Source organism: Pseudonaja textilis, chromosome 2 (assembly GCF_049901715.1).
Source record: "Pseudonaja textilis isolate UNSWEBS1 chromosome 2, rPseTex1.2, whole genome shotgun sequence".
In the NCBI taxonomy this organism is placed as follows: domain Eukaryota; kingdom Metazoa; phylum Chordata; class Lepidosauria; order Squamata; family Elapidae; genus Pseudonaja; species Pseudonaja textilis.
Window position 1 is genome coordinate 21,923,818 of NC_141991.1, and position 26,491 is coordinate 21,950,308.

Here is a 26,491-nt window from a genome sequence, read left to right on the forward strand (position 1 = left end):
GGAGATTGATGTCCCCTTAAAACCTTCAGGATTATTCATGTTAATCCAGAGTAAATATTTGGGGAAGTCTATATGAAAACATTGGAGCACTGCCTCTAGCATGGGCAGCTTCACATGGTCATATGCTTCCAGTGACTTAACAGGCAATCCTATTGTCATTAAACTAGGGTCCTTTCTATAGAAAAATTTACTGAACAGCAGCTATGAAATAGTATGTAATTAGGTTTGTCCCTTATAGAAAAGACAAGAAAAAGAAGCAGGATTGTATGGGGTGACTGGAAATGGAAAAGGAAAAAAAAGGGGAAACACAAAGATACTAAGAATGTGAAAATGAATATCAGTTCAATACAGATATGAAAAAAATCACCTGAGAAGTAGATATATATTTGAAGGAATTTTTAAAAAGAGCTGTAAATAATATATTTCATAGCAGAATGAGCAAGGAAATATTGCTTCAAAGGAGTGTTATTTTGTGGGAATCAAAAGAAGATGAAAAAAACAAGAATGAAATCTATCTATTAATTAAAGCAAAGACGTGTGTGTGTGTGTGTGTGTGTGTGTGTGTGTGTGCCCAAAAGGCTGTCTCTGCCTGTTATAGTAGATGAAGTGCTAAAAGGAAGGACTCCGGGCTTAAATCTTAGAAAACTATTCTCATTTATTATGGCAGACTATGCAGAAATACTGTAAATAATAGATCATTGACGTGACTCTGTAGAACATTGCATCCAATATCTGTTTGCTTGATTTTTCCAAATTGAACTTGTGTTATTGTTAATTTTCTTATATTTAGTACTGCTTAATACTTTTCTTAATGCCATTCCACTCTACTACAAACAGAGAGTCAATTTGGTCTAATGGTTAAAGATTACCTAGTTTAGGTAATGAAATGTCTGCAAGAAGACAACCAAGCTCAGAGAGCACCAAAGATCCTAAATAAAATATAATAATTACGAACTTCAAATCACAATTATCATATGATAAATACCAGTAGGAAAGATTAGTAAAATGAGGTATTTTTATGACTTTTCTAAAAAAACAGAGGAAGTGAGGACTGATTCCAGTTCCAAAAAAAGTATGTTCTATAATTTCAGATCGAGACAGGAAAAGGACCTGTCCTATGTGCCCAATAAGGAGTTTCTATAGGCTGCGCGTTGTTGACATATCCTGTGTTAAAATCCTTTGCATATGATCTGGTCCCAGTTATTGATCCCTTCTTCTTCTTCACCCCAGTTCCATCCACCTGTGCAATAACTCCATCCAGAAACATTATGAGAATTCCCTGAACCGCCATTCTGAGCTTCCCTCAGACAACATGTGGTCCTCTGATCAATTCCAGATCCACCTGCGGAAAATGGGGGCGCCCGAGGCCTGGTCCAAGGTGATTGTGCCTGGTATGAAGGCGGCCATCATTCATGCCATACAGACCTCTCAGGACCTCGTGGAGTTCCGCAAAAACAGCTTTGAGCTTTATGGGGCAGACTTTCTCTTTGGAGAAAACTACCAGCCGTGGCTGATTGAGATCAATGCGAGTCCCACCATGGCAGCTTCTACGTCTATCACCACTCAGCTGTGTGCCAGTGTGCAGGAGGATACCTTACGAGTGGTAATTGACCGCAAATACGATCGCAATTGCAACACAGGAAACTTTGAGCTCCTCTATAAACAGGTGAGCGTTCCTGTCTGAATCCAATTCCGTGGAATGACTGCCTCATGTTTTCCGGGTTGATTCTCTTTCTTTCGGATCTACCTAATTTGGGGTTCTACCTGTGCAACTCAGAGTACAAAGTAGTCCTTGACTTACAAGCACAATTGAACCTCAATTGTTTTTGTTGCTAAGCAAGACAGTTGTTAAGTAAATTTTGCCCTTTTTACAAGCTTTCTTACCATGGTTGTTAAGGGAATCATGGTAATGATATGGTGTAATATGGTGGTTAATTAGTAATATGGGGTTTAAATGGATTTGGCTTACCCATTGACTTTTGGTTGCAAAAGCTGATCACATGACACTGGAACTTCTGGGAGGGTCGTTTTTTGCCTTCCCAAAGGTCTAGAGGCTTCTCTCGGGCCTCGGGAGGGTGAAAATGGCCTCACCCGAGCTCTAGAGGCCCTCCGGAAGCCGGAAACAGGCCTGTTTTGCGACTTCTGATTCTTCCAGGGAGAGAGGCATTTTTCATCTTTCCAAGGGTCCAGAGGCTTCCCTCGGCCTCTGGGAGGGCAAAAATGGTCTCCCCTGGACTCTGGAAGCTTTCCGGAAGCCGGAAACAGGCCCGTTTCTGGACTTCCGGAAGGCCCATTTTCTCCCCTCCCAGAGCCTCCACATGGACCCTGCACTTATACCTGCATCAAAAATGGGTCACATGAAGACCAGGATGGGCAGGGCCAGCCGGTCGGTTCAAATACTGGTTCGGTGAACCAGGTGCAAATTTAACATCTGGTTCACCTGAACCGGTCTGAACCGGTAGAACTCCACCCCTGGCTGGGACGTCTGTAGGGGTGCTCAATGCTGGGGGTAACTGATAGAAGCCTCCACCCCGTGCTGTCTGCCCCCTTGGTCTTTAGTTCTTTAGTTCTAATTTAAGTCTTATTAATGTTAACTTTTTATATTTTTCCGGGTACCATTTTGTCAACCACTCAGAGTTGCTTTATTGGTGAGATGTGCGACGTATCAAAATAATAATTAATAAATACATTTCCGTGCAACTTCAGTGGCTTAATCAGTTGAGCCTTTTCCCCCTTCATTTCTTTAGCCAACAAAGCCCAAGGAATAGGCAGGGAAATCCACACTGGTATAATTGTAGCACATGAGTCTAGATATTTTCCCTGCTTACATTCTCTGTGTGTGTGTGTATGTTTTGTTTTTGTTTCCTGAGTTGGAAATAAATTGTATCTATGGCCCATTCTGACGCCATCTCAGTTGGCATCTAGATCTCAAATATGAGTCAAAAAAGAGCCCACCAGTAGAAATTGCATCTTATGTTTCTTTATTTCAATAGCGCTATAGAGCTCTCCTGCAGGGCATTAAATAATGACTTCATTGCTTAGCAACCAAAACTCCGGTTACAAGTCAAGGACACCTGTATCTACATAACATTAGTGATGGCAGTAGCACTTAGATTTATATACTGCTTCACGGTGCTTTACAGCCTTCTCTAAGCAGTTTACAGAATCAGCATGTTGCCCCGCAACCATCGGGGTCCTCATTTTACCGACCTCGAAGGATGGAAGGCCGAGTCAACCTTGAGCCGGTGAGAATCAAACTGCTGGCAGTCGGCAGAGTTAGCCTGCAATGTTGCATTCTAACCACTGTGCTACCACGGCTCTAGTGAAGTGCTGCACCCTGCCTCATTCAGTTGTGGTGTGGTAATCAGCTATATTTCCTGACTTATCATTTGCACCAGACTAAATAGTTGGTCAGATGTTTTCTCCTGCGCTTGCTTTGCCCTTGGCAGAAATTCATAGATTCCTTTTGGCCCACCCGCATCATTCCTCTTCTTCTCACGACAGGCTGCCGTGGAGATTCCCCAGTACATTGGCATTAGCCTTTTGGTAGAAGGATGCACAGTGAAGAAGCCTCAACCTCCACCCCAAAGAAGCCCCCCGCCAGCCACTGACACCAAGAATGGCTGCCCTGCTCCACAGCCGCAAAGAGTTCCTAAACCGATTCACCGGCGCAATAACCAAAGTCTCCCTCGGGCACCTACCCCATGCTGGACAGCAGCAAACAACAAGACCGCAGAGCCAGGAGCTCCTGGGAAGGAGAACAAAGTCAAAGAGAAACCCACCCCTAGCAAAGTCGCTCCTTCAGGCTCGGTGAGGTTTAAGCTGCCCAACAAGCTCAAAGCAGACCCCCGTAACCGAAGAGTGCTGATGGCACACAGTATGGCTACGACGACGGTCGTGTCGGAAGATAAAGTGTCACAGCCAACTCAGCTCTGTGCCAAATCGAGCTCTCAAGAATTGACTGCTAACCCCCAGGAACCTACTGTCAATCATGCCAAGCTCACCAGTATGGTAGGTAGGAAGCCGGGCCTGAGGCTACATCTGCAGGAAATCCATACTGTCTCCGGTGAGCTGCCTCTTTCTCATGCTCCCTTTTCTTCCTCCTATCCGGTGAGGCCCAAAGTGCAAGCCCGTTTGCAATGCTTAGGACACTCCTTCCTACATAACATACCCCTGCCCTCCACGCCTTCGTCCCCCAGGGGGGTGGATTTAGTTTCCACTGTGGAATTCAGTGCCATTAGAGCGTCTATGATCAAAAGGCGACTGTCCAAGAGAGCCAGAAACTATCCAGGACCCAAGAGCAACCCTCCCCTCAGGTTGATTGCTGTAGGCAAAAATCAAGCTATAGGGCCCAAGGAACACTTCTTTGTGCCTACGCAAACAGGAAATCATGTCGTTGGGAGTTGAACTCTCCTCCTTCCCAATAAAGTATTTTTTTTAAAAAAACAACAACTGGCCAGGATGTGTAATAGCAGGGTGAGTTCTAGGCCAGGGTGACTGAACAGCTGTTAGGATGATCATCTTCGGCAGCTGTGTGAAGAGAGGAAATAAGTAACGCTTAGGCTGGGAGTCAGAAAGACATGAGAAAACCAGGGGCTACATCAAGAGTAGAGAACGATGGCCCCTTTCTTTACAACTTGTGGACTTCAACTCCCAGAATTCATGAGCCAGCAGGAATTCTGGGAGTTGAAGTCCACAAGTCATAAAGGGGCCATCGTTCCCACCTCTAGACTACATGGTAGCTTGGGAAAAAAACCCAGGGTCGCATAGGTTTTCATAGGTGAAGAACTGAGAAAAGCAGAGTATAAATGTTGCCATAAATAAAATAAAAATATAAATGTAAGCAGGGATGGTTCTAGAATCTAATGCAAATCAGAAAACAGTTGTGATACACTTGACTAAATATGCTCAATGCCTGAAAGAAAGAAAAAAGTTAGCCAGCATGTTGAATTCAGACAGACAGGGCTAAGCAGGTTATAATTAGCATGCGTGTACTGTAATCACTCTTGGCCTCAGAGTACTGTTTAAGCCCAAAAGGAAGGTGACTTCTGAGGAAAATGGGTAAGAATTATGCCAGTAAGAATGGGCATTCTTGAGGTTTTTAAAATCTCCAGTGTAATGCTAGGACATGTAAACAGGTGCATTGAATAAGAGTGCTATAAAAGGGTACAAATAGGATTTGGTCAGAGAGACAATATTTTTATACTGCTGGTCTTTTAGGTGATGGGAAAAAAATCACCTAAAATAGTTTTTTAAATCACTCAGATTGATCTTGCAATTGATATATCAAAATAGACCCAGAAATAGATAAGGGAGCCCTTTCTAAAAGATATAAGGTAGCTAAGAAGCATCTTCTATCTTTGTTTAAAAAAAAATATGGCACATTGGAAAACTAGCTCTTGGAAGACTAGAACTTTTTTCAGAAATGATCCTATTATGTTTTTAGAATAATTCTAACATTTTAATGGTTGACTAAAAACTCCCTTCAACCAAATTGCAGAAAGCAAGTGAAATCTTCAATTTCCATCACATTTCCCCGCTCCCAAAACAGGACAAAAATTTAGCTTGGCTTCATTGCACTTAGCATTTTTTAGTGTTGTGAATCTGCCAGTGGCAAAATGTCCCAATCCATTCTTTTTAAAATCCCCTTTATTATCCAGAACTCCTCATACATTGCAGCACATTGCTTCTAACACTGACACAGAAAGTTTTGGTCTTTTAAAATCTTTTGTAAAATTATAAAAATATAAAGGGAAATGTGTGTATAGAATGATTACATGCTTTGCCTCTCTGGAGCCAGCTTGATGTATCATGTTCCTCTTGGTATATTCATCCATAAATCAAAAAGCAGGGTGGCATAAATTGGTTGGCATGATGAGAACCGTATTTGGCCTTTAAGTGATGTGTTTGGGGACACACTGCAAAAGGTAAGCAAAGGCAAAACAAAAACTGAATTTCATGAATGTGGTGCTTTGGATTTCATTCAAAAAGGTACTTTAAAATATGTAGGTCACTAAATATAACAGCTGTCTACAATTCTTTAGAGGCGCCTTTTGGAATTAAATTCAAAGTATTGTACAGACTTATTAAATACAGCTAGTATGATTGTTCCCAAAGGGACATGGTGGCTCAGTGGCTAAGATGCTGAGCTTGTCGATTAGAAAGGTTGGCAGTTCGGTGGTTTGAATCCCTAGTGTTGTGTAATGGAGTGAGCTCCCATTACTTGTCCCAGCTTCTGCCAACCTAGCAGTTCGAAAGCATGTAAAAATGCAAGTAGAAAAATAGGGACCACTTTGGTGGGAAGGTAGTAGTGTTCTGTGCGCCTTTGGCGTTTAGTCATGCTGGTCACATGACCACGGAGAGGTCTTCGGACAGCGTCTTCGGCTTTGTAACGGAGATGAGCACTACCCCCTAGAGCTGGAAACAACTAGCACATATGTGTGAGGGAACCTTTACCTTTATGATTGTTCCCACACATTTAAGAGTGCCACATTGGTATCTCGTAAACTAAAATAGTTCAGCAGCGAGTTTTTAAAGAGTTCTGCTTAAAGATATTGAGAGGTGAAAATTTGAGGCAAGAACTTCAAAGAAAAACAAACCAATGAGAAATGAGCTTGTTCAAGAGCCCCAAAATATTGGCTTAAAATATTATTAGGGGAAGCAGAGAAGGAGCAGAGCTGAGAGTGGTTCTTATTTACAGGGCCTGGCAATTTTGTAGGCAGAGTGATTGTAAAGTAAATTGTCATGTGACCATGTCGACATGATGTCATTTTGGGCTCCGGTTGTTAAACAAATTACCTATGGTTGTTAAATGCAATATCACGTGACTGTGACTTGTGACTTCCTGCCAGTTTCCCCCTTAACTTTGTCAGAATCTGGCTGTGAAGGTCGCAAATAAGCAATCATGTGAGTGTGGATTTCTGTGAACATCATTTGTGTATGCTCGTTGCCAAGCACCTGAATCACAATCATGTGAATGTGGGAATCACTGCAACAGTCACAAATTAGCAGACTGGTCATAAATCTCTTTTTTCAGCACTGTCTTAACTTTGAAAGGTCACTGAACAGGTATTCGGTAAGCAAGGAGTACTTGTATTTTGTTGTCCCAATAATGTGTACAGGGATCCTGTAAACTAAATCTCTAGCAGCCACTATGTGGGAAATCCCCAAGCTGAAATGACAGCTTTGGTTGTTGGCAAGGACTATCCATTCTTTATAGAAATCTGATCTACTATCTCTGTGCATTTTGTGACTGATATTATTGCGTTCTACAGAAGTTTCCGATCCAATCCTCATTTTGAGTGGGAGCCAAAGTGCATTTGTGTTGGCTGAGCCGTCTGACAGCTAACTATAAAAGGGAGCTGTCAGACGGTATCAGCTGTTGCCCGTCAGCTGGCCATTCTGTTAGTTAGTGGCTGCCGCGGGTGTCTCTGTGAATTTCATGACTGATATCAGACGCTATCCAGTTTGTATTCTCAAGCCATTATGCAGAACCATCTCTGAGATACAGTGATAGAAATATTGCAGTTGAGTTTCACATTCTGAAGCAGAAAAGGCCTCTCCCCAACACCTTCTCACAATTATATCACTGGAGTGGTCATAGAAGGAATTGCAATACAAGTTTTGTTCATCCACATCTCCTTTCCTAGACAACGCAGCAAAAGCATCCCTCAGTCAGCCCATAAAAACCCAAGAGAATCTTCCTCCCCTTCTTTTTCTCTAGATTTCCTTCTCCTCCATTTTGTAAAGTGCTGCTCCCTTTTTTCCATAGTTCACATAACATTTACTATGCTCAAGATATTTTTAGCCTGCTATTTGAAGAGTTCCTGCCCTTAAGGAGAATTTGTGATTTGTGACTAGTGTGTAGTTCTGGCATGCCTTGTCTTTTGTGGGCCCCTTTGGCTCGTGTGAACAGGGCGCAGTGGCTCAGTAGAGGCTGAGCTTGTCAGCTGGACAGCTTGGGTTTGAGACCTGCCTACCTAGCAGTTTGAAAGCATGCACATGTGAGTAGATAAATAGGTACCACTTTAGCAATAAGGTGACAGTGTGTTGTGCACCTCAGCATATAATCATGTTGGCCACATGTCCATGGAAGTGTCTTCCAACACTCCTGGATCCCTCAGCTAAGAAACGGAGATGAGCACTGCCCCCTAGAGTCAGGCAGGACTGAAAGAGGAAACCTTTACTTTTTTGGCCCATGTATACTTCTCCCAGAATTATCCTTTTACCCCCAAGAACTGCATCCCTGTCAGATTCCAAAATCCAAGAAAGAGATGTGGAATTACTTCCGAGCAGTTTCCTTTATCGTTCCTCCCCTATAGACAGAATCTTGCCAAGCCATTTGCAGCACAGAATATATACAGAATATATATACAGAATATAGAGAACTATCTAAGCTGTATTGACTCTTGGGAATGCAGCCCCTCCCTCTTGGGAATCCAGACTACATCCACCACAATCCCCAATTGTTGCCCTCCGACTATGTGGAGATACGATGCCCAGTATTCTTAAGAATAGCCACTTCTGGACAAAACCAGGTTGGGGATGGTATCTAGAAATTTGTCTTGATGGTTTTCTAGTAAGTATGACTTAAACCATAATTAGTTTGGGAAGGTAGCTTAATACTGTCTACTGCCAACCTTCAGTTGACTCAGGCAATTTCTAGATAATTTCTAAGTCCACTCTGTAGTTTTGGGTGGTTGTTTTATTTTCTTTGACTGAACAGCTGCATTGAAAGGATGTTTCACTGTTTAGAGCCGTCCAGGTACTCGCCAGTAAGCCCATGTGCTGTATTATTGGTTCCTCTCCAGGCCTGGCTGTTTCCCGCAGGCTCCCCTGCCTCTTCTGCAGAGATGGAAAGGCTGTGGCAAATTTGCAAAGGCTGAGTTACTGTTCCAGAGCTGGGCCTTTACTTCCTGCAGCTCCCAAATTCTTCTACAGCAAAGCAGTCACCACTTGCCCGGCTCAGGTATATTATGAATCTTTTAAGTGCTCATAGAAGAGCGCATTCCACTTGCCTAGGAAGATTTCCTGGTTAATCCTGCATGTCAAACAATGATGGCCTCTCTGTGGTTCCTCCCGCATCCCTGCCTATCAAGAGAATGGCCCAAACCTATTTACGGCTACAGCCTCTTGCAAAGATGTCACCCCACCCACCCCTCACCCCCAATGGACCTGTTTCCTTCTCCCCATCCCGTAACCATTCGTCCTTTCTCCACCCATGTGCCTAGGATCAGCAGCAGCTGCCACCTCTTGTACCTGCTTTTGACAACCAGATGTCTGTCTTGCCTCCTGTGGGGGGGAAAGATTCTGAATCCGCATTGACTAATTCTACCCGAGCAGCTGACTCTGTGTCTTCATTCTGATAAAACAGGGAGGAGTTGCTCCATGTGAATTGCCCTTAGGAATTCACCTTGCTTGGCCAAGCCAATTTTTTTTTGTTTTTCTGTTTTTAGTGGTTAACATTTTTTTTCGAATTGGTGCTGGGAATCTGAAAAAAAATAATAATAAGTGTCATTCAGAAAGGGGAATTCAATTCCTGCTGTGGCTCTCTTCGGGAGCTTTTTTTTTTTTTCCTGTGATTGGAGGATGTTCTGAAGTTCTCGCTCACTTGTCCTGGAAAATAAGTGGGTTTTTTTGTGTTCCTCTTTGACACAAAAGAAGGGAAATGACTGAAAACCGTGGGAAATGATTATGGGGAATAATAATAAGACTGAATTCGTCAAAAGCAAAGAAACCTCCGGGCCAATGAAGCAAAGAAGAGGGGAAAACAGCATTCGAGATTCAGCTACAGGCTGTGCTTGCAACAGAGAAGCTAACTCAGAAAATAATCCTTCATTCTTCTCAAAAACGGTTTCTAACATTATTTTAATGAAAAGTTTGTGCAGTTTTATAGCAGTGGTGGTGGGTTTGGTGCTTCTAAGTGCTGTATTGGGAGGAGACAAAAATTATTTTGAACATCCTGCTCCAACAGTGTGCATATTTCACAATAATTCTTTGGTACCACCCAACTGCTCATATGTGCCTATGTATGTGTGTGTGTGTGGGGGGGGCAGTCAATCCCCCATCTTGCTAAAATACATCTTTCTAAATGTTCTTTCCACGGCCCTGCTTTTCCTCACCCTCCCCTTTTGCACAAGCCTGTGTTTTCCTGCTCTACTCATTATTCACCTTCTATTTTACTTCTTTTTTCCAATCCACTGGACACAAACATAGTTCAGCCATTTGATTCCTCTACAACAATCTGATATTCAGTAAGAAAAATGGGCATCTGCAGGGAAGGCCAGCGAAGAATGGGAAACAATTGGAAACCCATGCTGGCTGTGGTATTTTGGGAGTTGAAGCCCATACATCTTCAAGCCAGCGAGGTTGAGGAACGTTGCTTTAGAGGGATGACGTTGGCAGTATATGTCCTGAAAAATCATCTACAAGACTTAAAAAGGGGGAAGGATGGTTTTCCATCTCCAGTGGTCCCTGTGCCTGCCTTAACTGTGCCCAAGAGTACAACCTGCCTCAATTTGGTTACTTCTGATTGGCAAGGCTGTGAGAGGTTTCTGTGGTGATGCCGAAAAGATGATAGAGTATGTGGGGACATGCCTACAGCACTTGTCTATGACTCAAGAAAGTAGCCGTGCCCGTTTCCAGAATATTGGGGAAAGACATGGCTGCTTTAGTGAGTTGTAGCCAAGTGCAGTGGATGCATTTGTAACATTGTACAACCTACTGATTGATCCTGGTTGGACATGCCATTTGGCCACAGCAGTACATTACCTTGAATTCTGTTTTTGGGTATTATAATCTAGGATGGAAAGTTTGGAACTGGCCTGGATTGCTTCAGTTTGTCATTCAGGTGACAGTGCAAGCAATTGGCGTGTTCTTAAACGTTTAGCTGCCAAAAGACCTTGAGATCTGAGATGACCCATAGATTTGGGTATGCTAAAAATGTTTCAATAACCACTTTATTATAAATAAGCACGCTTTTTACTAGGTGTCCCATAGTTTCAGTTCATGATATGCTCCCACAAACAGAAATGCTCCACTAAAGAGAAAAAAACTGGCCCACCAAAAATGACTGGACTATAAATACCAATTTTCCATCGTTCATACTGACTGGCAATGAGATCAGAGTACAACAGCACCTGACATTCCTCACTTCTGTTCTTCCTGTTACCTTCCATATTTTGAGGCACAATCTAGGTTAATTCTTATTCTAGAAAGCTCTAAATCAATAATGAATCTCCACGCTCTCCATGAAACTGTATGTTCCTGTGCCACAGCCTATTCTTTTCCTTGATGTTTCCTCCATCTATTTCTCCTTCAAAATTATTCCAACGTCACTAGGAGATTCTAAAATGGTTCTCACTCGCCTTTCTAAATACTTCAGAGCTTTCTCAGGATCTTCTCCAGAGAGCGATGTCCTTAACAGCAATTCAAACTCATTACTTTGGGGACTTTTTCCTATCTTCATATTATTGTATTTAGTCATCATCAAAATTATAGTAAACGTCAATTTTTTTCTGTTTACACTGGATATTTGAGAATGGAAGAAAAATAATTACCAGTTTGCTTTCTTTTAAGCCACTAGCTAATTTTGATTTTTGCTGGTGGATGTATTATTTGACTGACTAGCTTTGGAGGTCTCATTTCCTATTAGAATTTGGTTAATAGGACCTTTGGACTGATGTCTTCAGCAAATAAGTAATCAAAGTATAATATGGTTAATTTTGATTTAGTTTATGCAATGCATGTAAAGATGGAATGTTGAGGTTTTTTCCTCTTTGGTTTTTTTGGGAGTAATTCATAATCTTTACTAGCCACAGCATATTCAGCCCCTTAAAAATATACCTTTTATTGCTTTTGCATGATGACTCAGAGTGGAGGTAAGGCCATAATCTACTCTGCCGTCTTGGAGTATGACTATAACTGTATTTGTACTGGGTCTTCCAAGGCCTTTCCCAGAGATTAAATTCATCTCTTGAGTGAAAGAAACCAATTGATTGTAATGGAGTACACATTTTGTATTCAAAAAATTCCAGAACCCACAAAATGTCCTTAGATGGGACTTGTATAGTCTTCTGCTTGTGATCTTGGTGAGATATTATCAGCCACAATGTTTAATCATGGCTTTGGTGATTCCTAAGCTTAGGTTTCCATGCATTATAGGACTGAATCTCTCATCAATTTGAGATCCAGGGTTAGAAATCACTAAATCAGATGGACTTATTTATTCTGACACAAGACTGCTTCTTAAACGAGTTTGAAGTTCCCACCTATTCTAGCATGCCATTTCCATAAAAATATATTCCAAATATATTCTATATATTTCCTACTAGCCCTGGCACCATACATAAAAGGAGCCAGTGTCATACAGTGGGTAATTCCTCTCTCCCCCAACTCTGCTAAATCTCAGATTTCCATTAATATGCATAATATGTTTTTCTTAAAATGGGAAAGAATGCAATAGGATACCAAAAGTTTTATATATTTATAAATTTTATTACAATCCATAAAGTATGTATTTTAGGTAGTAAGTATATCTTCCTTATTTTACTATTAACATATTTACACTGAGGTCTTGTAACAGCATGGTTTGTAAATTATTTGTAAAACAATAAATTTTACTTTTGTAATCCATTAGTCTAATCCTTGGAGAACTGTTTTAATATTTAAAGCAAACAAGTCAAAACCATTTTCAGGGCTATCAAAAAGAAGAAAATTGGATAATCATGTATATAAAGTAACAGAAGCTGAAACAAGCATTAATAATAATGTTTTCCCCATTAGCAGTCCTTACTCCATGTGAGATAGAGCTATTTATGTTCTCCACATAGAAATTTCCTTAGAACAGTAATCTTTTAACCCTAGCAAGTTTAAGATGTGTGTGGACTTTGATTCCCAGAATTCTAGGAATTGAAGTCCACACATCTTAAAAGTTGCTAAGGTTGGGGAACACTGCCTTAGAACACAAGTAACTTTTAAATGTCTATCATTCTTTACAGAACTACTCTTACAACTAACAGAACCGCTTTCTCAAACACCTACATTTATGCAAAATAAGAGATGGGGAAGCTGTGTTCTTCTGGATGCTACTACTGGATTCCAACATTAAGCCAACACATTTAAGACATAGACATTATATATATATTCTAATTCATAATTTAAGCCACTTTCTGCAGTCGCCAAAACATTACCATACATGCTCATGTATAAGCCATACTGCAGATAAACTGACCCTTAAAATTTCTGTATGTTTTAATGTTTCACAATTGGTTTATCTGCATGTGATGTATTTTATGATGCTTCGGTTAAAAATTCAAGGATTGACTTATCTGCAAGTGGGCTTCTACATTGGTATAGATGAGATATAAGGGTACTTTAAAAATAACATTGCCACATATACTTTCAGAACCCAACCAAATTTTGGAGCTTAATTTTGGCTCCCCAAATTCGTGGTTTATCCATGAGTCTCTACGGGATTCTAAGATCAAGTATTTTAGATCTTCAGCCTAACAAAAGTTGCATATCATTGATCTACACTTTTTCCAGATGTTGCAAATGCTATGTACAAGGATAAATTCCACTTCCTCTTTATCCTCTCTTGTCCATATAATATAGTTGCATCAGGCCTAAGACCACATATAATTTGCTGCTTCTTTCCCATTTCTGAACACAACTTGTATTCCTTGTTGTAGCAGGGAGAATGTGCAGAACTTGGTGACTGGAATAAGCTGTGTACAGATATGGGCAAAGCTTGTGAAAAATATCTAGGTACTGGCTATATCTCACTTTAAAAGTCTTCCCACCTACTAGTAGCCAAAGATTCCAATTGTTTCTGCAGAGGAAAGCTTTTGTAAAGGAAGATAAACCTCTGGCCCTGATAACAGTCTCTGTCCAAAGTCCATATAGGAGCCAAGTGATTTCCATATTAATCATGCTTCTCCCTTACAAAACAGGGAGAGAAAACTTTCATGTTAGCAGAAGATAAACTTTCAAATCACAAACGGCCATTCACACAGAACAATAATGAAAAAGAACCAGCTGCAAGGGATAGGCACATGTTTGAATATGTCGACTTATTTTCAACTTACGAAAACTGCAAAACTTAAATGCCTGTGTCCAGAAATGATAAAAGAGGTGAAAAGATGAGGAAGATCAGATGAAGCGCCTGCTGTTTATCATTAGTTGAAATTTAATAATTAAAAGCCTTGGAAAAAAATAAACTCTGCTTTATTGCTCTCGCTCTATCTCTTAATTAATATTTACCTTTTTTGTTTGATATCTCATCCAAGCGACATCAACAGAACCCATGCTAGTCATCAAGACAACTTTGAAATAATTTGTATCCTGAAAACTAATTAAAATGTTTTATAAAATGCTGACATCTTGTATAACTAGGCTATTTTCAATTTTATTATTTTTAATCCACCAATACAGTACAATAGCAGCTGAAAAAATTCCTGTTCCCTGATTTAAATCACTTTGAGAATATTTAAGAGTGGATTAGATAACTTTTTGACATGAAAACTCTGAGCTCCATGCAATTGACAACAAGACATAAATATTTTCCTCTGGAATCAGCAACAACCGCCTACTGTACTGTACGTCAAAGAAGTAATTGATTGGCAAAATCGTTCTGCAAATTCAGAGCTCTCCTTGGTATTTTTCAATATGGTAGCTAATTTGATAACTAAAAACAGTTGGAAAAAAACATTCCCCTAATTTTTCTCTGCCTGGATGTTCAGCTCCTTCCTATCCACCCAGGGGGCATCAGTCCCAAGTCAACATATAATTTGTTCAGTGGTGGGCTGCAATTTTTTTAACAACAAGTTCTCTGCCTGGGTAGGCCTGGCTGATTATTCATGTGACTGGGTAGGTAATGTCACTCATCACACGCAGCACCGCCTCCCAGGCACCCCTTGCAAAGGAAGAGGTAAGGTTCAATTGGTTGGGGCTAATCCCACCATTGGCTGGCTCCACCCCTGCCCATTTTCCAGCCTGTTTTGGAGCAGTTTTCAGGCCATTTTCCAGGCCAAAAACGGCTCAAACAAGGCCTGAAAATGGTCCAAAAACCAGGCCGTTTTTCAGGCCTTTGGGGGGCTGAAAATGGCCCAGAAAAAGGCCCCCAAACCAGGCTGAAAAACGGGCAGGGGTGGGAGCCAGCCAGTGGTGGGGTTTACCAAACTGTGTGTGATCTTAACTACCAGTCCGCGAGAACCGGTGCGAACCGGCAGCAGTCCACCTCTGAATTTGCTGCTTATTGCTTCTTAATATTAAGAAAACATTAAGTACATTTACCTTCACATAATATATTATCTAGATATTAAGAATGCATAAATCCTAATAATAATAATAATAGGATCTGGGTTCCCGTGACACTACCACACTTTAGGCATAAAGATGGCTAAAAAAAAATCAATTCCATGGGTATAGGAGCACCTTTAAAAAACAACAACCAACCAATCAGAAATGCCCACCTTAAAATATGTTCTGTAGCCAAATTATACCAGCTAGTTACAAAATAGGTTTTTACTTAGAAATTTCCTTCTTATCACACTTTCTGATAAGAATGTTTTCATGGCCATTTGTATGCCACCTATTCAAGCAATTCTGGGGGAATACGATATATAATCTGAGCCTCTTTCCAGAAGGAGCAGAAGCTTTCTTCCACGACGACAGGACTTTTTCCTTGTGTGGGGCCAGATTTTAATAGTGGCTGCATCTGCTTGACTGGGCTGCCAGCAAAGAATGAATCCAGATCAGCGCTTTGCAGACTTCTTTCACGGCTTGCTGCTCATAGGGGGCAGGTTAAGTCCGAGGTGACGAAGAGTCTGGAGGAAAAAAGGAGGGGGAGGGGCCACCAATAGAGTGCGAGAAGAACAGCAACCATCAGGGAGGAGAAGCTGGTGGAGGTGGAGATGAAGCTGCAAGCGGAACATCACTTGTTGCCGTAACCGGAGCTTTTGCATCAAATGTTCCTCCAGAACCTATCAAGAGGTTGGGAAAGGAAGAGAAGGAATGTTATTATAAATAATTCCTAGGTCAACCTACTTACAAGCATTATGTCAGGATTCTGGCAGTTAGCCCAATCGTGAGTCTCGAGCCAAACTTCCAAAACTTCAAAAGGATTTATTGGGAGTTAACATGTCCGGCACTGCCGACTCTGAGGCACGTAATTCATTGTCACCCTTGGCCTTGGTTTTCTCCCTCACCCTCTACGTGTATCGTAATTCATATTCTCCAATGGGACACATCCATAGCCAAGAGCCATCAATCATGTTCTCCAGTTAGATATTTGCACGGCAGAAACTTCGTTCACCAAGTTACTATCTTTGAAAAACGATTTATGGATTGCACTTTCTGTTTGCAAGCTGCCGTGCTGCTCCCCCCTCCCTTTCTGTTGGCAACTCTAAAAAGATCATTGAAATATTTTATGAGTTGTCACATTATTTTACAGGTGGTCCTTGACTTGTGATCATAACTGAATTATGGTCGTAAGTCACCGCCATTATTAAGTGGACTATCATGTGAGTGGACCTGTTTTTTTTACAATGGTTGTTAAGTGAATATATTTTACCCAATGGGTGTTTTTTTGGATCAGAAAACAGAAGTAAAATGCTGCAAACCAATTTAAAAAATGTCAAAAATTGTGTCCCGAAAAGGGCTTTTTCAAAAGGCAACTGGACTTTGTTTTTCCCTTGAAGATGTTTTGCTTCTCATCCAAGAAGCTTCTTCAGCTTCTGACTGAAAAAGTTCAGTTGCCTTTTGAAAAAGCACCTTTGGGACAACCGTGACCTGGATGACTGAGAATCTCCAGATGTCAAAAACTGTGGTTTTGTGACTGCGGGTGCTGTGAAGAGCCATTAAGTAAGCTGGTTGCCAAGCAACCAAAATGCACGACAGTGCCTGGAATGTCCCACAGTCCTGTGACACTGTTTCATGATAGTTTTGTCAAAAACCAAGGCTTACGTGTGGCTTTCGTCAAAACTGCAAACCATTGGTTCGCTTAAAGAGCTTGTATTCACTTAACAATCATGTTGATTCGCTTAACAACCACTACAAAAATTCATAAAATTGGCTCAATCTCATGACTCCCCCTTTTTATGACTGTCACATCATACTACTCTAAGGGGCACAGGCTCCATTACAGTTGAATGTCGAGGACTATCTGCATGGAACGTCTCTACCAGAGGTGGTATTCAGCAAGTTATGACCAGTTCTGGAGAACTGGGAGTGGAAATTTTGAGTAGTTCGGAGAACTGGCAAATACCACCTCTGACTGGAGAGTTTACAGTATCCTTCCCCCGCCATGCCCACCAAGCCACGCCCACAGAAGCGGTAGTTAAAAAATTTGAATCCCACCACTGGTCTCTACATTTCTCAGACTCCAGGATCAGCTTCTACCAACCTGCGTCCGAGGCGGAGTCGTCTCAGCAGGCATGAGAAAAGGTTCTCCAAGAACTGTTCCCACCCGAGAAGAATACACATGATCTCCTAGCACAGGGCTCAGGATCTGGGTCAGGTGTACCTGCAGCTGGTTCCGGAAAGCTGCAACAGAGAACACAAGAGAAGAAGAATGACACCTAGAGCTGGCTATCCCCTCTAAGAAACATCAGCTCCAGCTCCAATGGTTTGGCATGAGCTGCTAAGCTTTTCCATTTATTTTATTTGTTTGTCAAACATGTACAAGATAACAAATGTAGGTATGAACATAAAGATGACCAAAGGAAGTAAATACAGATAAATGGGGACAGTAAGACAGGGACGGTAGGCACGCTGGTGCTCTTATGCATGCCCCCTTTAAGGACCTCTTAGGAATGGGGTGAAATCAGAGGTGGTCTTCAGCAGGTTCTGAGCAGTTCTGAAGAACCTGTAGCGGAAATTTTGAGTAGTTCGGAGAACTGGCAAATCCCACCTCTGACTGGCCCCGCCCCCATCTATTCTCTGCCTCCCGAGTCCCAGCTGATTGGCTGGGTCTTCTTTTGTTGCCCTGCACAGGAGAACGGAGCTGGAAAGCAGGTTAGTGGGGTGGGGAGGGAATGGGGATTTTGCAGTATCCTTCCCCTGCCATGCCCGCCACACCACACCCAGAGAACCGGTAGTAAAAAATTTTGACTCCCACCACTGGGTGAGGTCCACGGTAGACAGTTTGAGATTGAAGCTGTGAGGGTTTGAGGCTGTAACAAAAACTTTATAAGAGAGTCTATACACGACATTCAAAAATAAGATTAAATAAAAACAATAATGCTTTCTCACTCTCTCCCAATCCTCTGCCCCAAAATATGATCTACACCGGAAGAAAAGAGGACTTGAAAGGCCAAAGTTTAAGTACATATTTTTTCCCAGCATGCATTTTGCAAAGCAGTTGAAAATAAGTAGAGAAACAACAAAGTGATGGAACATGGGAAACACACAGGAAGCATAAGAACAGGTAATTTGGGGTGGAGTTGTAAGAGAAAGGGCAAAGAAAGAGCATTAAAATGAGAGACAGACAACAGAAACTAAGAGGTACAAGAAAAACATAACAGTCAACTTGCCAGAAAAGCCTCATCCTTTATATAAATGAGGATACTGTCAAATTCCATTCAGTTTGTGGGAAATCACTACTACAAATAATAGTTTCTCTACAACCATGAGAATCACAACCTGATCCTTGTTTTTAAATGCCAAACGCATGCTGTAAAGCTTTTTTGATCCCCAAAAAGGAGAAGATAATAAGTAGTCCTCAACTTACAACCGTATGTTCCAGATCATGATGGCCTCAAAAAATGGTGCTTTACAATCCATAAAGCTCTTCCAGGCATCATAAAATGTCACTCCCCAACTTGTGGTCATGTGACCAATTTCTGGTGCTTGGCAACCAGCTCTCCTTTACAACCAGTTGCCAAGCACCCTTCAGTTATGTGGCCGCCATTTGCAATCCTCTTGGGAGGCAAGGAACATTGCAAGCAGAGGGGACGGGGTGAGCCGAAATCCTTTTGTGGGCTATAGTAACTGAGCTGAAACCATCCAGCTGAAAGATTTCTCCTTCATGCATTCTAAAGATTTCAGCTCTGTTCCTGCATCCCTTTGAAGGACCTCCCCTCTGTGCACAGAAGGAAGGACAAGTCTCTTAGTCGGTTACAGGAACATTTGTGAGTGAAAGGGCTACCTGCCAGCAGGATTTCAGCTTCATACCAAACTGAATTCCTCCCGGCAGGCAGCTCTTTTGCTCCGTCTGCTTTACAATGCAAGAGACGGCTTAATGACTGTAATCAGAATGCTGGAATTGCTGTTACTGAGCAAAGCAGTCGTGTGGGCGCCTCGCTTAACAACCGCTTTACTCAGCGACTGAGTTTGGGAATTGTGATCAAGAACTCCATCACTAAGCAACGCAGTCATAAGGGACATAGCCATGTGGCCGTGCCAACTTATAATGGCTGTTCCACCAATTCCTGTTGCTGCCATTAAGTGAAACCTGTATGGTCACAGCATCCCAGAGTCATGTGTTTATGCGACCTCCTGTAAACTTCTCAAAGGTTATCAAAACTCAGCAGGGAAGGTGGCAAATAGCAATCACATGACAGCCATCCTAATTTTAGCTGGCTGCTGAGGTCCCACATAGCAATCATATGACTGCAGCGCAATTACAAGGACCATTGTTAAGTACCTCTCATTCAGCACCATGACTTCTAATGGTCACTGAACAAATGGACATTAAACAAGGACTACCCGTAATCCACTTTTCAGGAAAGTTGAATTGCCCACTTTGGGTGAATGCCCCCTCATGCCCCCTCTGCCCTACTGAGGCTTTGTAACTCACTTGTCACTGGCTGCAGCTGCAACAGGGCACAGCCGTCCTTTGAGTCCAGCACTTTGTAGTATGTCAATGTCTTTTTTACCACCTTTGTTTGGAGACTCTTACGAGAAGGGGAAGTTACTGGCACTACCTGTAATCCAGACAAACATCAGCATTAGCACATGCTCTGAGCACCTAGTAGACCACCTGTCACCTGCCTATAAACAAGAATCTAGTCAACTAACGGCCTGCACTAAACCGGTGCTAGATAAGAGTCAACAAAATTTAGAGGGGGGAGCTAGACTTGGATCTTTTGTGGTGATGCAAGGATTCCAAACTGATAATGCATTTAACTCCGCCTTCCCCCAACTCTGCTTGCTCTTCTTCCACATCACCTAACTAAAACCTGTGTCCATGGGAGGAAGTGCAATCCCAGACTAGCAATCCTGGGATTCTTTTGAACCTGTTACCCTTCTTGTCCAGAATAGCAACTATAAGGCTTCCAGAACCACTGTCCAGTATCCCTGCCCTTACCAGGTCAAAGCCATCAATGTCCACCATCTTGAGGCCTATATGAATTTCTCCTTCCATAGCTACTGGAGTCCTGGTAGTAACAGCACTGCAAAGAGAAGGATATCAGGCAATGCTTTGGAAACAATAGGGAAGGTGAATGGAAAAAAAAGTTCTTTAGGAAAAGCTTTCCTCAACTGATGCACTCCAGATACTTGGATTGCAAATTTTCCAACTGAGGAAATGAATGATTCCACACTTTCCCTTTCATCCACCAAAAGGAAAACAGAAAATGTTTTCTCACCAGTAAGTAGCAACTGGATGTTTTTTCTTCTTATGCTGACTATAAAAATCTTGGATATATTGGGTGGTTTTGGGGCAGCTTGACAGCAGAACAAGTCCAGAACCTTCCCTATAAAATGCAAAGTCTTTAAAAAATATCCATCCATTCTTTAACAGGAGGTATTAATAAATAGGGATTTGTTTGAGACCACTCAACTAATTTACAGAAGTGATGGGATCTGAACTTTGGACATTTTCCATTCTAAAATGCAGCCTGGGTTTACATCAAAACCAGTCATGGCTCGTTTGACCGATAGTCCTGGATAATCATATAACTGACTTGAATTTATTAACCAAATCAGACAAACTACAGGTAGTTCTTGACTTGTAAATAACCAATTAATTCAATAATTACGTTGGGATGATCATTAAGCAGGTCACCACGTGACATACCCAATTTTATGACCCTTGTTGTGAAAGTCAGTAAGTGAATGCAATGGGCATTAAGCAAATGTGATGGCTTTTAAGCAAACACATTATTTCTATTGGGCCATTTTTTTTTTTTTGCTGGAAAACAGAAGTAAACACCAGTTTCCATGCTGGCTGGGAAATTCTGGGAGCTGAAGTCCCCAAATTTTAAAATTGCCAAGATTGGAGACCTGATTAAGTGCATCATATGATGGTCTATGAAAAAGCAACATCGTTTTTAAAATTAAGCAGGCCTGGAGGCTAGATGATGGTAGAGAGGAATGTGTGCACATATGAAATCATGATGTCCTGATATGACTTTTCTCTATCACTTTTACATTTCCCCCTGGAACTACCGTGTTTCTCATATAATAAGGCTGGGTCTTATTTTTTTTTTGAGCCCCCCAAAAATGGCTAGGCCGTCTTTTTGGGGGTGACTTAATTCCCCCCCTTGCATCTTCAGGTGGGCAGCAATGGCTTGGATGTTGACCTCGGCGTTGGTGGGGCACTTCATATCGGGGTCAATGCAGGCAGCACCAAATCCGGGTGTGCAACAAAAGTACTTCCTAACGGCAACCCCCCCCCCCACCATTCCCCCCATTTCGCATGTTTTAATATAGGCCTTAATTTGGGGGGAGGGGCTTAATTTCATTTCATGCCTATAAAACATGCTGGGACTTCCTATTGGGGGAGGCCAAATTGTTGGAGAAACAGGGTAGGATTCAGCTACTTACTTTTCTGGTGCTTTGATCACCTGGAGATCTTGTGGGAGATTTAGATTCTGGCTTAGCTGTGGCAGAACAGATTGCAAAGTCAGGTCTTCTGGCTTGCCTATTGGAGGAAAAGAGAGTTTATCAATGGCACACATTCCAACCAAATCCCTTTTACCACTCCTTCGCTTGCAGGATATCTTTTCCCCTTATCACTGGAAGTCTGCTTGTCCTCCAGATTAAAATTAATATCAGTTCCCAACTTATTTTAAGAGAACACCTGTTATCATCACGTCTCCTAAATTATTTGGAGAAGAGTGCTAACAGAGCCAATATGCAAATACTTTCACTGATTTATAAATAATGCTTCATTGTTTCATTTATAAGAAAAATATCCAAGGCAGCCGTCCCATACCCCATTCAATCACAGGACTGCATACCTGATACAGGGATACCACAAGGTTTGTTAATAGCCACGAGGGTACCTGAAATACAAAATTGAAAGGATAGACAGCAATGAGTTCAAAATAATTCCAGAACAGGCTAACAGACTGCTCCAAAATTCAAAACAATGCTATGGTGGGATTTTATAAGTCAGAGGTTATAGTGGACTTGGCTTTGGGAGAGTGGCTATCTTATTGCACTTCACAGTTCCCATGGTCATTCCTTCCTTCCCATTTTCTTTTAAATTCAGGGGAAGGATTGAGAGAGAATATGTACACGTTTAAAAAATGTACAAAGTGACTCAAGTTGTATTCTACCAGTTTCCCACATAGGTAATCCTTATTTAACAATCACAAATTGTTTGTTAAGCAATCACAAATTTCTTGTTAAGCAAAACAATCACTAAGTGAAATCACAACCGTGCTAATGATTTTACTTCAATTTTTTCTGCTTTACAGTTCTATGAAGGTCATAAATGCAACGCTTGGCCGTAAAGTTAGTTTTTCATCACTGTGGTAACTGTGAATGATGCTGAATGAGGACTACTTGTATCAGCAGAAAGGATTCCATTGCAAATGTCTATGAATGACAAAAATAGCACTTAGCAATAGCAATAGCACTTAGACATATACTGCTTCACAGTGCTTTACAGCCCTCTCCAAGTGGTTTACAGAGGCAGCATATTGCCGCCAATAACAATCTGGGTCCTCATTTTACCCACCTCGAAAGGATGGAAAGCTGAATCAACCTTGAGCTGGTGAGACTCGAACTGCTGGCAATCGGCAGAATTAACCTGCAATACTGCACTCTAACCATTGAGCCACCAGGGTTCTTCTCTGTCCTTTGTGACTATTTCTTTTTTTTCAACAATACAAAACCACTTCTGATGTTCCATTGAAAAGTTTAGAAACCTGCAAGTCCAAGTGTACATGCAGGTAGTCCTCGACTTATAACCATTTGTTCAGTGACTGTTCCAAGTTACAATGGCATTGAAAACAAAGCAAAGTCAATGGGGAAGTCAGATTCACTATAACAACCGTGTTACTAACGTAACAACTGCAGTGATTCACTTAACAACTGTGGCAAGAAAGGTCGTAAAATAGGGCAAAGCTCACTTAACAATTGTTTTGCTTAGCAACAGAAATTTTGGGCTCAACTGCGGTCATAAGTTGAGGATTACCTGTATACGAGATTCAACATAGTTGAATTTACTCAGCCATATCATTTACTAAATAAACCACACTGGCTGAGATCACACAGACAACATCAAGCCACATTGTAACTTAGTCTTAGCTCATATCCCTCCAATAGTCTTAAACAGACTTGTGCTCCACCAAGCAAGAGGAAGCTTCCTAATCAAGTATGGTAGTACATTAAGGCTCAATAAAACTCCAGTTCCCCTACTGGAGCCAAGCAGATGTCTCTGGATAAACCCAATGAGGTGAAGGCAAAAGCTTGCAACTCCTTTGCTGCTGGGTACTAATTTGAGATATTGTATGAAAGTTCTGTTATAGTCTTCTGCTCGTTCGAATCTCCTGCCATTCGGTCTTAATGTTTGCCCATAACTTCCAGCACAAGGATGATACATCAGGCCTTCCAAATATTGTTGTGGTCTTCTGACCATAAACCCCAGCTGGCACAGTTAACCAAGGATGATGGGAATTTGAATTCAGCAACATCGGCAGGTTTCCCTACCATTGGCTCAAGAATGATGAGAGAAGACACATACCGTCCGCATGAATTATAGATGTTTTCAGTAGTTTCAGCAACGAATCAGGCTCCAGTGACTTTAATGGCTTCAAGTAGCTTATTTTATTGGGGGTTTCTCCCATTGACTTGTCTACTTTTTTAAGGTTCAGCAAGTGATACCTAAGTCAAATGAAAGTTGTTTAAAAAAACATTTTAAGCCATCTTCATATTATTTTTTTCCCAGTAATTGTTTTTTTTTTATTACACATCAGGGGTGTCAAACTCTCGTCGTCACGGCAGTGTCACGTGAGTTTATCGGGACTTTTTTCTCCTTTGCTAAACCGGGCGTGGGCAAGGCCAGCACTTGACGCATCAGGCCTGCAGGCCAGGAGTTCGACAGCCCTGTCATAGATGAATATCTTACCACCATTAGATATTCTTGGCAGTTAACAACTGGAATTATGCTCATCAAAACGTTCACAAAAGGTAACGAGGGGGAAACCTGTGGAAGTCTAGATGTGGTTGTATTGCAGTTGAGTGTTTGGAACTGCAGAATAGCAACATCCAAACCACCACCAATTCCTTTATTGTACATAAGAGATCAAGTAAATGGACAGCAATACCACTTTAGACTTATATACTGCTTCACGGTGCTTTTATAGCCCTCTCTAAGCGGTTTTTCAGAGTCAGCCTATTGCCCCCAACAATCTGGGTTCTCATTTTACCCATCTCGGAAGGATGGAAGGCTGAGTCAACCGTGAGCCTGGTGACATTCGAACTGCTGGCAGTTAGCAGTGAATTTATTTATTGATTGATTTTATATTGCTGCCTATTCGCCCATGGCAACTCAAGGTGGCTCACAGAATTAGCCTGCAATACTGCATCCATGGATGCCCAGGGAGGAGAGACATTTTAACATGAACACAATAAATGAATGAATGAACTACTCTAAAGATTCATTCCATTCTAATTTTGAAACAAAGTTAGCATCATTGACTTCATCTGTCTCGAAATTCTCACAGGGCAGCTAGGTGTTTTATATGTAGCATGGCTGAAAACAGAGCTTTCTATATTTGTTGAATGAACAAATTTTAGATTTTAGAAATATCCATTCTTAGAACTGGAAGCTTATGTAAATACATATGGATTTGCTATTCTCTCTTCAAGTTCAAACCAGGAAACAAGAGCAAGCTGTATATAGATGAAACAGTTACTCATTTCAAATTTTTTAAGACATACATTGAAATACAACTACAGCCACCCAATACTTTTCTTGCTCACTTCCCATCAATTTCATTCATGCATTTATTTGGAGAGGCAGAAAATAGTAGCTCAAGGTAAATAGATTCCCATTTATAAACCTGGAAAAAAAACCTATCCTGCGCACCAGATGTGGTATTCAGCAGGTTCTGACCAGTTATGGAGAACCGGTAGTGGAAATTTTGTGTAGTTTGGAGAACCAGCAAATGCCACCTGTGACTGGAGATTTTACAGTATCCTTCCCCTTCCACACCCACCAAGCCACACCCACAGAACCAATAGTGAATAAATTTGAATCCCACCACCGCTGCACATCAATGTTTCTCAACCTTAGTAGCTTCAAGATGTGTGGACTTCAACTCCCAGAATCCCCACATTCTGAGGAACTCTGGGAACTGAAGTCCACACATCTTCAAGCTACCAAGGTTGAGAAACATTGATGTACATGCTGAACAAGGTTGGTGCATGCAATAAACAGGTCCAGTCGAAACCCAAAGGACAGCTGTCTCGAATTGTCTCTCGGCTACTTTTCCTCTAATAGGAGAACTTCCAGTCATTCCGGAGGTATCTCCCTGCGTCCCTCTTTGCGAGATATGTAGGCAGGGGGTGCAGTCACTGAAGAAGCATACAGGTAGTTGTTGACTTACAGCAGTTCATTTAGTGACCGTTCAAAGTTACAATGGCACTGAAAAAAGTGACTTATGACCACTTTTCACGCCGACGAGTTACATTTGGAAGCTTGACAACTGATTCACATTTATGGCGGTTGCAATGTCCTGGTGTCACGTGATCCTCCTTTTGCAACCTTCTGACAAGCAAAGTCAATGGGGAAATTCAGTTCATTTAACAACCGTGTAACTAATTCAAGAATTGCAGTGATTCACTTAACGAATGTGGCAAGGAAAGTTGTAAAATGGGGCAAATCTCACTTAACAACGGTTTCACTTAGCAACAAAAATTTCCGGCTCAATTGTCGTTGCAAGTCGAGGACTACTTGCATCTCTTGCCGGCACTAGTCATGCCTGTTGAGTTTCTGCTGTCACGCACTGCACCGACAGAAGTCCGGGTGGAAGAACGCGAGTTAAGGCGGTAATCGGCAAGTGACCGATTTTTCTTACCAAGCCGGCGGAGTAGTGGAATGCGCGCGCAGCCTTCCGCGCGCGCGGACCACGCGGCGGAGGCTCAGCCCGAACATCCCGAGCGCGCCGCGACCAGCCCGGAAGCATCTACTGGCCGGTAGACAAGGAGTGTGACGTCCTCATGAGAAGCAAGGTGCCTGCTGGGAGATGTAGTTTCTTTCGAAGGAGAGGCATATGACGCATAAGCCCCACCTTTTTTCCCTGTTTAAAAAAAA

At 41.8% G+C, this 26,491-nt stretch overlaps 2 protein-coding genes across 7 annotated transcripts in view; one reads left to right on the forward strand and one right to left on the reverse strand.

The window, feature by feature from the left end:
• TTLL3 (tubulin tyrosine ligase like 3) overlaps positions 1-15,451 on the forward strand; it is a 48,457-nt gene extending 33,006 nt beyond the window's left edge. For 4 of the 5 annotated variants that reach the window (XM_087923486.1, XM_087923489.1, XM_087923490.1 and 1 more), the window contains 2 exons: positions 1,231-1,666; positions 3,505-5,186. In XM_087923486.1, the coding sequence (XP_087779612.1) occupies positions 1,231-1,666; positions 3,505-4,407 (1,339 nt within the window). In that variant the 3' untranslated portion in view covers positions 4,408-5,186. Of the gene's footprint in view, positions 1-1,230; positions 1,667-3,504; positions 5,187-8,810; positions 8,969-9,230 lie in introns of those variants that run through there. The other variant, XM_087923487.1, reaches the window with a different exon arrangement.
• On the reverse strand, positions 12,475-26,407 carry RPUSD3 (RNA pseudouridine synthase D3). 2 transcript variants are annotated; one of them, XM_026717912.2, is made up of 9 exons: positions 26,256-26,407; positions 23,918-24,057; positions 22,185-22,229; positions 21,769-21,865; positions 20,589-20,696; positions 20,309-20,393; positions 19,799-19,925; positions 17,405-17,544; positions 12,475-15,983 (listed from the first exon to the last, which is right to left on the reverse strand). In XM_026717912.2, exons 1-9 carry the CDS (start codon positions 26,330-26,332, stop codon positions 15,777-15,779), a joined length of 1,026 nt encoding a protein of 341 aa, XP_026573697.2. In that variant the 5' UTR covers positions 26,333-26,407; the 3' UTR covers positions 12,475-15,776. The 2 variants fall into 2 exon arrangements, with proteins under 2 accessions (XP_026573697.2, XP_087779617.1); XM_087923491.1 differs by having other exon boundaries at positions 25,893-26,363.
• Between the last annotated feature and the right edge of the window lie 84 nt (positions 26,408-26,491).